General features: G+C 48.7%; 1 protein-coding gene across 1 annotated transcript in view; it reads left to right on the top strand.

The window, feature by feature from the left end:
* Positions 1-15,685, top strand: part of SGSM1 (small G protein signaling modulator 1) — a 98,305-nt gene that overhangs the window by 34,393 nt on the left and 48,227 nt on the right. Inside the window, exon 4 of the mRNA XM_077835064.1 lies at positions 8,543-8,618. Within this exon, the coding sequence (XP_077691190.1) occupies positions 8,543-8,618 (76 nt within the window). The remainder of the gene's footprint in view (positions 1-8,542; positions 8,619-15,685) is intronic.

A 15,685-nucleotide genomic window follows, 5' to 3' on the forward strand; every position in this document is an offset into this window, starting at 1 on the left:
CACTTGGTCATTTCTCTGTAGGCCTCTTGAGAGCTCAGTTGCCAGAAAAGTTATCCCTCCCTGTGCAAAGTGTAGCCTTATATATGGATGGGTGTATTGATTTCTGATGAATCTCTTAGACTGCATTGGTTAAAGATTCGGTCTCCTGATGGATATTGATCAACTTATAAAAGTGATCGATAGGGACCACGGAATGAACAGGACAGGGTGAAAAAATTAAATAGTTATTTTGATTAAACTCTGGATGTTGGCTGTGTGGCGATCATGGGCTCGCTCCATATGGACCAGTGATTTGGAAGAAGACATAGTCTGTTTTAGTGGGCAGTATTTGCTGTTGGCATTTTGGGCCAGAAATTAATATAGGTCTTAAGCTTGTGTGATTTTTGTTATGGATTAGCATAAAAATGCTGCAATGCAAAATTTGTAGTGGAAGCTTAAGTGTTTTCTCCAGTAAATATTGGCAAAATGTGGGGTATCTGTCCTACCCTGCCCCTGGAATGTCAGAACTGCACTTTTTCCAGCTTTATAAGAGGATGTGTTGGTGAAGTGCAATTTCTAGTATAGTATCATAAACAGCCTGCAGCCGTCACCCTGGGCTGTGATCTTGTCAGACTCCGTAAGCTAGGCAGCATTGTGCTGGGTCTGTACTTGGACAGGAAATGTTGTATTTCATCTATGCACAATGGGGAAATGATGGTGGTAATTTAGTGCAAAGACCTGTCCATAATGGTGTTGAGGGTGCAGTGACGCTGGATGTGGTGTCTCTTGGATAAAACCCTGACCACTGTGGTCATTCTGGATCTTGTGGCATTCTCTGTATTAAACCAGCTGTCCTGGACAGATTCCTGTGTGAGTCATTGCATTCTGCCTCCCTAAACTCCCTTAGCAGCATCAATTGGTAAATCTATTTTTTGGTTCCTGTCCTAAACTGTGGTGCATTATTGCTGTGCACTGATTACCACTGGTTTTGTCCCAGAGATGGCTGCGGTGCAGTGAAGGATGAAGTCTATAGTCTGTAGAACTCTTTACATGTGTAAAGGGGTTGGGATGCTCTAGGATGGGGCGCTAGGTAGATACAAGATAACTGTCATGCATTCCTAGCCTTAGGCTGGTATTCTAAGAAATGGTTCAGTAGGAACTCACAACGCAGCCAGTTACTGTGCAGGGGAAGAGGAATATACCTGCTTGGTTGTCGTTTGAGGTACTCGGCCAGTCCTCCTTGCTACGATTCAGATTCTGTGCCAACGCTGTTGACTTGGTGGCTAGCTGTCAAACAGGTTGTTCTCTAAAGGCTTTCTGCTTCAGATCAAAATATGCCCAGTGGGGCCATTCCACACACACCCAAAACTGGAGGTGGATTTGCTGGGGCAATTACTTTGTTTAAAGGATCATGTGTTAGGTGCTGTACAATCGTAGCAGAGCTCCCATCCTGCCTGAATATTGAATAAGAATGATACTGAATGCCCAGTTAAATACTGCTTGTTTTATCACCAAAAATGTTGTCATATGGTGCTGCACCTGCGAGATAGAAAGCAAGCGTCTTGAACTGAACATCCCAATTCCAGTCTATTCTTCCCTGGGCCCGCTGGCTGTCTCTCTTGTTTTGGCTCTCTCTCAGTTTTGTTCTATCATGTTGCTCTCTCTGGTCCATTTGCAGTGATTTAATAATCCACTTGCATGGGATTTGGATCACAAACCCCCTCTTAGCCTTTTGCTGTCAGGGAAGCACTGAGAATTTCAGTCCTCTGCCTTGAATTTTTTCTCTTTTATGTGCAGTCACATGAATATTTCATTTTGCACAATTAGTTGAGTCTAGCGTTTGTTGGCTTGTTGCTCTCATTACCCTTCAGGGTTTCATCTGTCTCCCCTGAGTGCCCCAGTCTCTCTCACTCGTCTCCTTTTTGTTTCACTAAACATTTCTTTGGTTGATATTGTTTAGCTTGACAAGCTCAAGCGATACTCTGCCATTTTTCTTCACGACTGTGTAATTTTCAACTAAACTGCCTCTCCAGGAGCTGTTTTTCTGTGCATTGTAAATGCAGCTGATTATTATTTGCATCGTGGTAGCTCCCAGGAGCCATAGTCATGGACCAGAACCCCCTTGTGCTAGATACTGTACAGACATAGAACAAAAAGACAGTCCCTCCCTGCCCCAAAGAGCTCCCAGGCTGACTGTGTGTGTACTCTACACACTGTGTGTAGGGGCGTCAGGGCACAGAACGGCAAGGGAGTAGCCCTCGTCTATAACACTCTGGTCAGACTACACCTGAGATTAGAAGGAGGTGGACAAAGGTTTGCATACTCCAGATATGGAGGAGGGAAGAGGCCTGTATATAGCCCCCGGCTGAGGCAAGAGCATATAATTAGGAGCAAAAGGATGAAATTAGGACTAAGAAATTTTTGTCTCTATATTAGGAAGAATGGAGTGGTGAGAGCCTTGAGACTGGTGACTCAAGCTAGGAGTCATATCACAGAGTCATATCATAGACTATCAGGGTTGGAAGGGACCTCAGGAGGTCATCGAGTCCAACCCCCTGCTCAAAGCAGGACCGATCCCCGACTAAATCATCGCAGCCAGGGCTTTGTCAAGCCTGACCTTAAAAACTTCTAAGGAAGGAGATTCTACCACCTCCCTAGGGAGCGCATTCCAGTGCTTCACCGCCCTCCTCGTGAACAAGTTTTTCCTGACAGCCAACCTAGACCTCCCGCACTGCCACTTGAGACCACTGCTCCTCGTCCTGCCCTCCGCTGCCACTGAGAGAGGTCCCACAGGAAGAGGTTGAAACTCCACTGCTAGCGATGTTTAAAACTAAACTGGGCAAAGCAGTAGAGTGTCCACACCCTGGCACTGGTTCCTGGGATACTGGCTGGCACCTAATAGGTCTCTTCCACCTCTGATTTCTCTGATTAGGCAAGAGTCAAAGTCCAAACCGAGCTAATATCCAGACTATTGAAGAGAGTCCTCTTGGTTAACTTTCCTCATTTCCCATTCTCGTAAGTCATCTCACCCCATTCTGGTCTTGTGGGCCATCTGTTTGATCGAGGCTTTGAACAAAACATTCTTGAAGCAATGGAAGTGAAGTACAGAATGAAGGTTACACCTGGTCCGTCCTTGCTGTGTTTACTGCCGGGCCACTTGGGGAGAGCAGACAAGACTTCCACATCCAAGATCTTATTAAACAAAGAGCTGGACCCTGACAGCCTTGCTCTCCTCATCATGACATGTTCCCAGTGCCGTGTTCCTAGGGGACAGCTGTCCGAGGCAGGTACTGCTCACTGTCAGGGAAGGGGGCAGAATTAGGTTCAAAGCGAGGACAGAAATTTGCAGCCTTTGTCCAGAGATGAGGGTGGGGGTGGGGGTTGGGAAAGTGACCGCAGCCGAATGGGAGAAGAGCCCTTGTTGCATTTGTGAACACCGTAGCTGCACTGCGGTTAAAGGGAGACTGGCTGGACAGTTGGTCGTATGCACATTGTTTACCTGGCCAGTGGCAGGGTCCCGTACGTTGGCTGACCATTTGCATTCAGATTAGCTACTTCTCAACATGCTGTAAATGCAGCAGCTCTCAAAGCAGGGCAGAATCCACAGCATCTGAGGGCCAGCCCTGCGTTCCCCAGGTGACTCATTATCTCTGGATGGAGAGAGGGATGCCCTGTGCCCTGCCTGTCCCTCAGGCCGATGTGCGTGGCTCACTTCAAATTCGAATTCAGCGTAGTCCCATGCAGACCCAGGGGGCTCTCGCTGCTCATTCTTGTGAGTTGTTGACATCAGAAGTGCTGAGTCAGGAAACTGAAAGTGTGGACACGTGGAGCACTGTAAGTTAACGAAACGAATCTCCCAGCATTTCAAGCTTCTTCCTGTCCTGGGTGTTGTCTTGCAGCCTTGAGTCTCTGCTATACACCGTAAGGCCTGATTTCATATATCTGGGCCCTAATGGTTTGTCTCCTCGTCCTCTCAGACCAGCTGAGACTGCAGGTGTAACAGCAGCAACATTGTTAGCGTCTAGATGCCCCAGCCATCCTCCTCTTGGGCCCCATTGTGTCAGGTGCTGTACCTATGGCCCAGGCTCAGAAACCCTAACAATCTAGAGAGAGAAGATGGACAAAGGGTGGAAGAAAGGGACAGTGAACCTCCTCCTCTGGCTGATGGAGAACTGAGGCCCAGAGACCCCGTCATGCAGGAACTTTGCCTCAGAGCTGGGAACTGAATCCAAGTTTCCGGACCAGTGTCTTGACCACCAGACCCCCTTTCCTGTTGTGGTGGGAGAACCACCGCTGGCTCTTGCCATGGACCAGGACGTAGGTGGTCAGAGCAGTGTGCTCAGGCTTAGAGGTCTGCTTGGAGCAGGAGTTGGGAGCCAGAGTCAGGAGTCAAGCCAAGGGTCAGCATTGGAGTCAGATGCTAGAGGTGGGGCATAGAAGCAGGGAAGTTGAACAAGGCAGGGACCAGGAGCAGGGCAGGGAGGCAGGGTCCTATGTAGCAGCCATCCAGGGATTCACCTAGTTGCATAGTCAACTTCCTGTGCCTCCTTCTGGCTTATATATCAATCTGAGCCAATCGGAGAGGTCGCACCTCTCCTCCAATCAGGAGCTTTATGGGTGGTACCTCTGGTTAGCTAGGGTCCACCAGCCCACGTTCGCTGCCGGGTGGTGGATGTGGTCTTAGGGCTGCCTGAGGACCCATGGAATTGGGTTTGCGCCCGTGATCCCTCACAGCTCCTGGAAAGGGAGAAGTGCTAGCTGGATTGCTAGCGAGTTGGATGCAGGTGTCTAGGGCCTGTCTTCTCATTTATGTTACATTTTCTGCTGAGAGTAACTGACTCAGTGTCAGCCAATTTAAACCATCTGGGACACAGCTGAAATTATGCTTCACAGATCCTGCTTCCTCCTGGGTTCAAGAACAGCCTCTATTAGTCACCACGCACATAGGAGATGGAGCCGCACTGAGAGCTGACCCATTTTGCTTTGAGAGGCTGGGGTGGATTTGGCTTTGCAGATTTTATTTAATATCTGTATTCAGAAAAGAACTCTCTCTGTCAAGCTGACAGTTATGCAGGGTCAACTGTGGGTAAATCTTCTGAAGGAGTTTAATTTTTCCCAATTGTAATCATTAAGTGTCTTGCATATGTCGTCTTTGCTCGGTCAAATCTTAAATACAAATTTAAAAAAAGCTTCTTAAGAGACCCTTCTAGAGATCAGCATCATTATATGTGGAGCATTTCATGCACACGATAAGCACCACACAGTGAATTCTGCTGCGTGTCATAACACTGAAGAGCGAACAGCAAGATGCTTTGGAAAAACTAGAAAGAGAAAATCGGTGGCTTGGAAGTTGGTAAAAAGAAATAATTTCAGACTTGAAAGGCCAGATACCCAGCTGAACCTTCAGTGACTGCGGTGGCCACTGACACTAGCTGGGGGCGTAAACCAGGGCTGCACTGAGTTGTATGAGAGATACGGGAACTCCTCTCTGACTTGGCAGGGACAGACCTTCCTAGAGGTACCCAGGTGAAGCTGTGGCATGTGCACCAGGGAGCCAGGGTGCTGGGAGATGCCCGGTGATAGCCATTCCTCTAGTTGGCTGCATCAGCTGGCAGGGTTTGGCCTCTCCCAAGTGAGGTCTCAGTGTGACATTATGTCACCACTGCAAGGAAATGATACGCCAGGAGGGCAAACCACCAACAGGGCAAGTGAACTCCAAGACTTTATAGCATGAGCCTGGCTATGGGTAGCTGTCAGTGCCCATTTGTCCAGGGTTGCTTTCTATTTCATTAATAATATACTGTGTTTCCTGGTTGTTTTCCAAGCAAGAGTCTCAAAGCGCATGACAAATATTAAGCCTTGTAGCACCCCTGTGAAGCAAGTCTGTGTTCGACTTCTCATCATTTAACGGGGGGGAAACTGAGACAGAGAAAGGGGAGGGACTTGGGAATCAGGAACCTCAGTGGGAGTAGAACCACTCTGCATTCCGAGACCAGGGCTCTGACACTGGGCTCTTAACCGTTGTACAACCTGAGGCCCTGTTTGTCGGGGCAGGTTATTTAGCTCCAATGGCTGTTTACTCACCTCCAGTTTAAAAGGAAAAGATCTGTGAGTTTTGGTTGGTCACCTTGGGGTCTGCGAACATTCATCCCCTAGACATGAGCAGCAGGAGGCTGGAACCCTTGCTGAGCCTGCGCTGGTGTGAGCGTGCACCTGGCCATCACTGGTCATTAGCAGCAGCATCTGTTTGGAGGCTCCTTTCAATCTCTTCCCTATTAGATTCCTGATAAGAGTAACTGCATTTCATAGAAACTACCTCCTCCCTCTACAGGGAATCCAACTCCTGGGGAGCGCAGGCGTGGGAGGGAGGGAGGGAGGGAGAGAAGTTGTCACAAAAATAAACCTGCTTGGAAATGGCCAACAGAGTCGCAGTCCAATTGGTAGAGGCCTGGGGTGGAGGCTGAATGCAGAGAGGCTGAAAATTAAGCAGCTCTCTGGTGTGAAGACTCCCACCTAGCAAGCCTGACAAGACTCCAATCTCCCTGCTCTGGGACGTGGTGCAAGGCATATAATTATTTTGAATTTCATAAAAAGGAATGCGTCCTAATTTGGAGTCGGACTTCTCTCCCCTTCCCCATTTTCATCTCCTCTGGAAGCCTATATCAAATCCACTTCTTGTGCTTACAGGGAAGTGGGAGCTGAACAATCTGTCAAATCTGTAGTGGAAAGGGCTGTGTGCACACGCATGTTTGCATACGTGTAATAGGAACTTGAAGGGTAAAAAGCATGACCGGAATGTTGTAATTCTCCCCAAGCCAAGCATTATAAACCCATGACATTTAGAGTGACATTTATACTTAAGAGAAATCTAACCATGTTAATGTATGGAAATGCATAGCTAAAGTGCCCAAACAACCTTAATTTTGCTCAGTAGTGATCCATGAAGGGGAAAAATATTTTTTAGAGACACAATAGATTTTTTAAATTGGTTTTATCTAATCTAGGACCACAAAGATTAAATGCTGTAGTTATAATTTTGTGGTTATTGCATGGCATCACCCCCAAAGCAGAAGCTGGAATAGGGTCTAGGACAGAGAGGTTTCTCCAGGGAAATCCTAGGAAAAGTGAAGCATAGAGAGAAAGTTACCTGAAGTTTACTCTTCCATCGTTGTTTGAATGGCCAATAAAGTCCAACCTCAGGAAGCTGAAAATAAATACACTGTGCACAGATTCCCTTTGAAAAGGGGTAGGAGCTAGACCTGCCAAAACACTCTATTTTGGACTGTGCTCTGATGTGTTGGCCTTATTTCTTGATTTTATACATTTATGATCACTTTCCACAATGGCTTATTACTCTACGTCAGGGCTCCCAGTGTGTGTTGGAGACAAGCGTGAAGAATCTTCTGTTTTAGCTCCAAGACACATTGATAGCTACGGGGTTTTCTTGTAACATTGGTGCTTGGTGAAGGTGGACTCTTTATGAGACAGGGAGCTCTCGAGGGAGCAAGTGCTGCATGCAGTAGGTGGCTGTGTAAAAGCTTCAAGGACAGTGACCTTGGTTAAATATATGGGCTGTTTCTTTTCTAGTTCTGCCAACGTCAGTAGTTCTTAAAGCCTCTGGAGCCATTAAGACAAGCCAGTGCCTTGATCTGCCACAGTCACTCATCTGCCCCCCTGGCACTGTACCATGGGTAACATTTTAGGTCTGACTCTTGCATCTGACCTCCCATTTTGTGCCTTCAAAATCTCCTCATAATTATGTGGGTTCCTTTTTTAATGTCCGGCCCCTAATGTCCAACCTACTTGACAGGTTCCCTTTAATGAAGTGAACTGAACAGAATGCTGGTAATATGTCACAGGCAATATAGACTCAGTCACTCAGGGTTCAGCACTGATTACATTGCTATGCAAATTACCATCCCAGTCTCATTTGACGAGAGCTGATTCACTGAAGTCTGGCTTGATGGGCTAGTTCCAGGTTGTTCAGGCCAGCTGCATGACATGAAATTTGTCAAACACACAAAACAGGAGTGCATAAAAAATACCATAAATGTATTCAAGCTGGATTTGGTAACCCTGATTGATTCTTTTTAACTGAATGCTCTTCAATTCCTGGATGTAATTTTCTGCTCCCTTTTCCTGGTCTAAGGCCTCTCAGAAAATAAAAATGAAGCAAAATCATTTGCCTCATTTGTTACAGCATCGATCTTTCAAGTGGCTTGTGTGGAGCCTGGCAGGCCAATGGATTGTGGCTTTCCATGAGACCATGCAACCTGGGTGCGGCCACGGGGCCTGCTAGAGGCCATCAGAGAAGAAGGACAGCAGAGAGAGAGATCCTTACTGATCCTTTGTTATAAACTCAAGCACTTAAATAGCTTGGTGCTCTCTGAGTCTTGCGATTTTTGGCCCATGCAGATGTTGAGCAGATGTTCACTGATTCCCTCTGCTGGATGGAACATGTCAGACCTGCTGCAGCGTATAGCTGTCTGTTATTCTCTTGTCCTGTCCCAGTTATGTTGCTTGCATATACAGGCTTTTTCCTAACTATCTCCTTGTTCGACAGGTGAAGCAGATTATGGAGGAAGCTGTGACGAGGAAGTTTGTGCATGAGGACAGTAGCCACATCATCTCATTCTGTGGTAAGTCTCCGAGGTCAGGGTGCAGAAAAGAAACTGACTCTGAGAAGTTGACAGCCCAGCTCTGTCTCCATGTTGGGTTGTTGCTGCATCTCAGCATTTTGCTGGCCTGAGAACTTCCCATCTTAGCTCAGTTCTTCTATGGCACCTTGTGCTATGACCAGTGAGTGTCAGGCCCAGGAAATGAATCCTTTTGTCAACAAAATTACCCCCGGGACTGTGAAATGGATTGGAGGCATCAGAAGAGGGGAGGACACGGATGTCATGTTATAAACAGAAACAAAAAAGACAGGCGGACGAGGCCCTGGAGTACTTAGTGTCTTTTATTCATTTATAAGTGGATAGAACAGAGGCCCCATTATCTGATATTTGAATATTTTACTGTTATGGACTTTTAATGTATGTAAATGAGAGCCAGAGCTTGGGGCAAGCATCTGCTTACTGTTTATAAATGGTATGTGTGGGGGTGGGAATGTGGGAACAGGGAGCATGTATGGTGAAGGTTTTAAATCCTTTTAAATCGTGTCAGTGAGATCGTATGGGAGACCTGCCTCCAGCCTCCTCTGCTGGTTCAGTTTTCGGCATCTGGTCTTTGACAAGTTTCAGTACTCAGCCTATTAATACCTGGCTTTTTCCAGGTGTAGTGACAATTTTGAGATTTGGAAAACATATACTGGAATCAGCCAGTTAAAAGAGCAGCCAGGCAAAGCATGAAAAAGTGCCCTAAAGATTTTGCTTGGCTTGGGTGTGAGACGTGGGCCTGGAGGTGAGTTTGCGGCAGGAATTGTGAACAAAGGGATTGTAGGAGCACCCTTACCAACAGGGATTTTTTTGCGTGTGCGCTGCACACGCCGGTACAGCAGTGGAAGTAAGCTGCCTTGTTTTTGGTGCATGAACCCTTCCCCTTGGATGACTGCAGGTCTGTCTGTATTCTAGCTGCATGGTGCAAAGCCGACCAGGCAAAACGCAGCTTGGGAGATAAAATAATCAGGCTGCAGACATCCACTAATGAGCAGGGTGCAGGTCAGACAGAACTAATAGCCCCTTGCAGTAGCCAGTGGCTGGGAAGCTCACTCAGCGGAGCAGGCCTCACTCCCTCTTTGCTGGCACTTCTGGGCTGGAGAGGTTCCTTGGCGATTGCCTCAAACCAAATTACTCTGCTGATAGGTCAGTACGCTCGCTGCAACGTCTTTTCTTTGGGAGACAAGGGGGATGGTGGTGGTGATTCTAGCAGCTTCACTGCTGCTAATCAGAAATGAGCTTCAGGGGTGTAAGAGGCAAAACCGGGTGTTTTTCTGATGGCTCGTCCCATGATTTATCTCTGTTTAATATTTTTTTCTCTTATGACTGGATGGGGTGACCAGATAGCAAACGGGGAAAAACTGGGACAGGGCGTGAGGGGTAACGGGTCTGTACAAGACAAAGCCCTGAATATCAGGATTGTCCCTATAAAAATCAGGACATCGGGTCATCCTATGACTGGAGCCTCTCTCTGCTGAGAATTCAGGAGTAGCTTATGGTCTCAGGCTATAGGGGCCGAAGGGCAATCCTGCCAGTATAGACGGGCAAAGATGACGTGCCTGGAATGGAAGCCACCAGAGCGCACACGCCCCTTTGTGTCAGGGTGTGGCATTGCAGGGACTCTTCCTCTCTGACACTCCTTTGTCCTGGTTCTGCAATGGCCTACCGCCTCTGTGGCCTAATGCTCTGGCCGGGTCAGTTCTCCAACTGTGAACAAATTAAATCTTAACTCAAATTAGCTGCTTGAGCATTAAAGTCCCTAATAAAAACACTAGTCCCTCAGAGACCCAAAGTCAGTGTTGTCAAGGTTAGGCCCCTTTCTGGGCCAGATTCCTTGGGTCAGAGTAGGGAGAGCCAGAGTCTTCCTTGCCTGCTCTGGCTTCACCCAAAACAGGCCCCAGTGGAAGCAGCCAGTCTTTACCTGCCCTGCTGGGCTCTGATTGGCCTGTGGCTGCTCCCAGCCCTTCTAGGTGCTGGAGGACCAACTCTCGCTGGTTCTGCCTACAGCTGTTCATGGAGGAGGCCTCTCTAGACAACGCCTGGAGGTCTGAACTCGCTGCACTTCCTCTCCAGCAGGGCACCTCCTGAGGGTGTGGTGTGCCAAGGCAGTGGGGCCTCTGGCAGGGGCAGCAAATACCTGGTTCCCGTCACAGATGGTTGGCTCCTTTTAAGAGAAGCTGTTTGACAGAAGTGTAGCCCGGCCAATGGCATAGGAGGAGCAGCAGCAGCATGTGGGAGTCCTAGGGGTGGAGTCAATCTTTGGAGCCCCGCCCTCTGAGCTAATAGAAAATGGTGCATACTGGGAGGAAGTGCTGTTAAAGCTGTCTGGGAGGCAGGTCTTGGAGCTTCTTGGATCGTCCAGGCCATTGAGTGGTGCTGATAGCAGCCATGGCAGGGACCCAGAAATCTGATGGACAGCGGAAAGTGCCCCTTTGGGGGAAGGACAAACCTAGATACCAGGAGCTGAATTCAGCCCAAGTGTAAGTGGGTGCAACTCCGCAAAAGCCAGTGGAGTCACACCTCTTTAAGCAGGGTGGAATCTGAACTTCGCAAACCCTTCAAACAAACACACACACAAAAGCTCTGTTCCCCAAAAGCTTTGGAATATTTTGGATAAAGTCCTGTCTACTGTCCGCTCCCTCTTCGCCTCAGCTGTTGGCCTTGGGTAACATAAGAGCAAGAAATATAGGCTCTCTGTCCTTCTCTGAGGTAGGAGCGGAACTGCACCATAGCAACTTCCTCCAGACCCCTCTGCTTTGAATCTGTTTATACTCCCTTCTTGCAAGTGGTCTGTATAAAGCAGAGACCTGTGTTATAATCGCTGAATCTCTCCGGGATCCTGTCAGACACCTCTGTTCTCAGGGGTTCCTGGTTCCGCTCTCAAACGGGCACAGAGGCCTTAGCCCTTGCCCTCTCTGTTTCTATCAGTGTCAGCGCATAGTCCACTGGATTTGGATTATTTTGCAGGGCTCCTAATCTCTTATCCATTTGCCAGCTCTTCTGATGGCGTGTGAGATGGGATTTTCCTTCCTCTGTCTATCTGCTGGGAATGTGGAATCGCCTTTTTAGAGGCATTTCTTTATTTAAAAGCAGAATTATTATTATTCTGAAAACGGGCCCCCCCGCAGCATCGGCACCTGTTTGTATCAGCGTTGTAGCAGCATCCTGCAGCTGCCAGGAGGTCCCAGGGCCATGTGACAGTGACAGCATGAACAGCCCTCTGGAAATCCTGCAGGGCAGTTCTCGGGGCCAAACCCCACTGCACAAAGCTGGTGCTCGCTGACTGTCTGGCTCTGCCTGGTTTGGTAATGTGGATGTATCTCATCGCTGGGCATGGAGGGGTGGGGATTGCCCCATCTCTACACTGGCCCACTGGGCGCGCTGTGCAAGAGCAGGATGTTCTGTCCTAAAGAATGGTGCTCTCCTGTTTCGGATTCCTTGGTACAGACCCAAAGGCAGCGCAGCTCTTTGTGGGAAGCAGGGTTTTCCCTTCTGACTATAACTGCACACAGCGATGCCTCGGGGAGTCTGTGACTGCCTTCTCCCTGCTGCCCGGTCCCTGTTCCGCGCAGCATGCCTCTCTTGAAGAGCGAGCCACTAAAAAGGCATCTTAACCCACCCTGAAGAAACTGCATTCTCAGCCTACTCATGCTGCTCTTCTCCTGCATGGCTGATTCGCTCTCTGCTGCAGGACTCCCGGTGCGGTGTCTATGGCAACACAAGCTGGGGAGAGCAGGCTACCTGCTCCGCTGGGCCTAGTGCAAAGAAGCCAGCACCATGTAGCAGCAACCTCTAGCCGTGGGGTCTGATCAGTAAACCAGTCGCTCAGCCCATGTCTCAGGCTCCTTTGGCCTGGGCTGCAAGCTCTGTATTTCTCTCACAGCCTGCCGATGAACATATCATCAAAACATCGTAGGCCATTCACCTGTTCCACCCTTACCTTTCGACTGACGAAACCTTGAGAATTCAGTGGGATTGTGGGTGACCACAAAGGCGCCACAGAAACAGGCCTCTAAACATTCTGGGGCTTGCAGTCAGTGGGAGCTTTGTTCAGCAGTGGCCGGTTTGGACTGGGACAGAACTGAGTTTGTTGCTGATGATGAAAATTGCTGGCCTATTTCCGAGTCCTTGGGAGAGGCCTGCCAGCGCACTGAAAGGTCCATTCCCTCAAATGAGGGGCGGAGCCCATCAGCCACAAAATCAATTAATTACAGAGGACAAAGAACGAGAGCATAGGTTGGGTGAGAGTCATAGGGCAGAAACAGGGATCCAGAGGAGGCCACCCAACAGGGAACCAACCTATTTGGTTTGGTGCTTGCAGAATGGGGCAGGGCGCAGAGCCACGTGCCGCCTGCCCTCCCCCAGGGGCCACAGGGGAGCAGCATGGGGCTGGGGGTAGGCAGGGAGCCTGTCTTAGCAGCAGCCCCGCTGCGCTGCCAGAGATCGCGATTGACCGGTTGGTGACCACTGGTCTAGATAATGCTTCGTCCTGCCTTGGTACAGGGGACCGGACTAGACAACCTCTCAAGATCCCTTCCAGTTTGATGATTCTATTCTCAAGTGCTAAGAAAGCAGCAAATCAGCTTCATCCATGTTTCAAAACTGTTTTCCGTCCCTCTTCTTCTGACCTGACAGCCAGCCTGCCCTGCAGTCCCTGTCCCAGGCCCAACAGTCCCTGCAGGAGGAAGGTTTATCATCTGCAGAGAGGGGAGCCGTGAAAGGCACCGCCAGATTGGAATGACATTCAGTGTCCTCGGCTGCTGCTCAGGCGGGTTCTTGCAGATAGGAAGGTTGTTCTGGTATCTGGGGCCTAAGGAAACTACTTGGGTTTTAAGGACAAAAATCGTTGAAACATGGGAATTCTCTGGGAATTAGTCTCTTGAACTGAACTGGCCTGCTCCTTGGCTCGATTCTTGGATTCCCCACTGGAGAATGTCTGATACAGGGCCCACAGGTAGCTCTTCAACGCACCGTAACCCAGAGAAACGGTGCATTCTTCTGAACACTGGCATGATTACAAACCAGTGAGAGCACTCGCTCCAGGGAAACTGGGCCAGAGGTTCAGAAGTGCTGAGCAGAACGCCCTTGCCTCCAGTCAGCGTTAGTGGACTCTGAGGTAGTTTGGCACCCATGGAAATCAAACGCTTAGTGTCTGAGAAGACAAGGTTCTCTCTGAAGACCAGCTCCAGTGCAGCCTAATCTTGCCAGGAAAGCAAAGTGCCACCAGGGAGCTTCAAGGCTATCCGCTGTATAGCCGCTTCTAATAGCCTTTCTCCCATGAAGGAGATGTGGAATTTGACACCACTGGGTCAGGGTTGAGGTCCTTAGCCAAAGCTGTTGGGACAAGGATGTGTGGCTGGAACAGCATCAGGGCAGGAGACGCAGGAGGTCATTACCAAGGTGCATTGGCGGAGCTGTGTGCAGGGAGCCCAGGAAAGGAGGAACAGGCGGTGCTGTGTGTCAGGGCTGCGGTGCACAGGCCCAGATTTTGCGGGATGCTAGGAGTAGAATAATAGAGGATGCGGGAGGCGAAGTTGAAATGCAGAGCTGTGTGGAGGCCCAGGGCTAGAAAAGTAGGGGACTGTGGCAGAGCGGTGGGGGCAGAGTGTATCTTACATAAGCTGCTTATTGTCATGTTCCTTTGGGCATCATCATGGTCTTGCTAAGCACATACAACGCTCAGGTTCCTGCATTGTGGCTGTCACCATTGAATGGAGATTTTTCCGACAGATTTTGCTATCTATAGAAACAAAAACAAAAAAGAGAGGCAACGGCCCAACCTCCGTCTCTAGCTTCTGAAAGCAACTGGGGTCTGTTCGTTCCCCTTCTCCCACTCTCCAGGATGCAAAGGCAGGTGGGTGCATATTCCAGTCCTAAGTATCTGAACACGCTGTTGGCAGAGAGGGACTTGGAAAGAGCAGAACTTCCAGGTGTGACTCACTCGCTGCTTTCTGTACAGTGCAAAGCTTCACGGCCAGGGACTATTTATAGCATTCTGCGCCACAGAGCTGAGGCATCCAGGCAGGGAGAAGGGCTCATTGGCTACCTTAATGAGGCCACCAGGTTTGCCAATGGCTCTGGGTGTTCACAGCTTATCATCCATCTGTTGCTGACATTTCAGTTTCAGTTCTGTGCGGTTCCCTGAGTGCTGTGGTAGGAGGCGGCTTTATAAAGAAGGCCGTTTTCATAATCCGCAAAATGCCTTTCCTGGGGCACTGCCCTTTTTCCTCCGCAGGGCTCTCAAACTTGGCCCTCGTGATCTGAGCCCTCCCATTCCTTCTCTTACTTAAATCCCCGTGAATGAAGCCTCTGGGGGACAGAAAAGGGCAGCTGATCCCAGCAGACCAGGTTTCCCAATTATGGAGCTGCGAGGTTTGGGGAAGATAAATCTACATTGACACCTGTCAAGTCCCACGCTCCCTTCAAAAGTTAAAATGAGTCCTCAATGCTACTAGGGTTTATTTCGTTCCTAATGGCTGTCCTGTGTGTAAATAGTTCTTGTGGTCAGATTCCACGTTTAGTCTGAATACATTAAAATTGCTCAGCTGTCCAGAGTAAATGTAAACATCCCAGGCCAGATTCCCACCTGGTGTAACTCCGTTGTAACATTTCACTAGGAATAAAAACTAGCCCGATGTTTGAGCATTTATGGGCAAAATGTGAATACTGTATGTGTGTTTTGCTGCGGATTATATTCTGGGGGTGGATGGAGATTGTAGTTTATAATATACCTTTGCATGTACTTATCTTATTGCGAAACTTCATTTAAAGTGTGTGTGTGTGTGGGTGTGGGTGTGTGTGTGAGAGAGAGAGAGATGTAAGGAGAGTTATTTTAAGCTGTTTAGATTAATACATGCATCCGACGAAGTGGGTATTCACCCACGAAAGCTCATGCTCCAGTACGTCTGTTAGTCTATAAGGTGCCACAGGACTCTTTGCCGCTTGTTTCGATTAATATAGTAACAGCAACAGTAATACAGTCCCAAGCATTCAAAAATCATGAACCAGGCCCAAAACATCACAAGACTTTTCAGAAATGTTTTGTTTTA

This window comes from Eretmochelys imbricata, chromosome 15, assembly GCF_965152235.1.
Source record: "Eretmochelys imbricata isolate rEreImb1 chromosome 15, rEreImb1.hap1, whole genome shotgun sequence".
NCBI classification, from domain to species: Eukaryota; Metazoa; Chordata; order Testudines; family Cheloniidae; genus Eretmochelys; species Eretmochelys imbricata.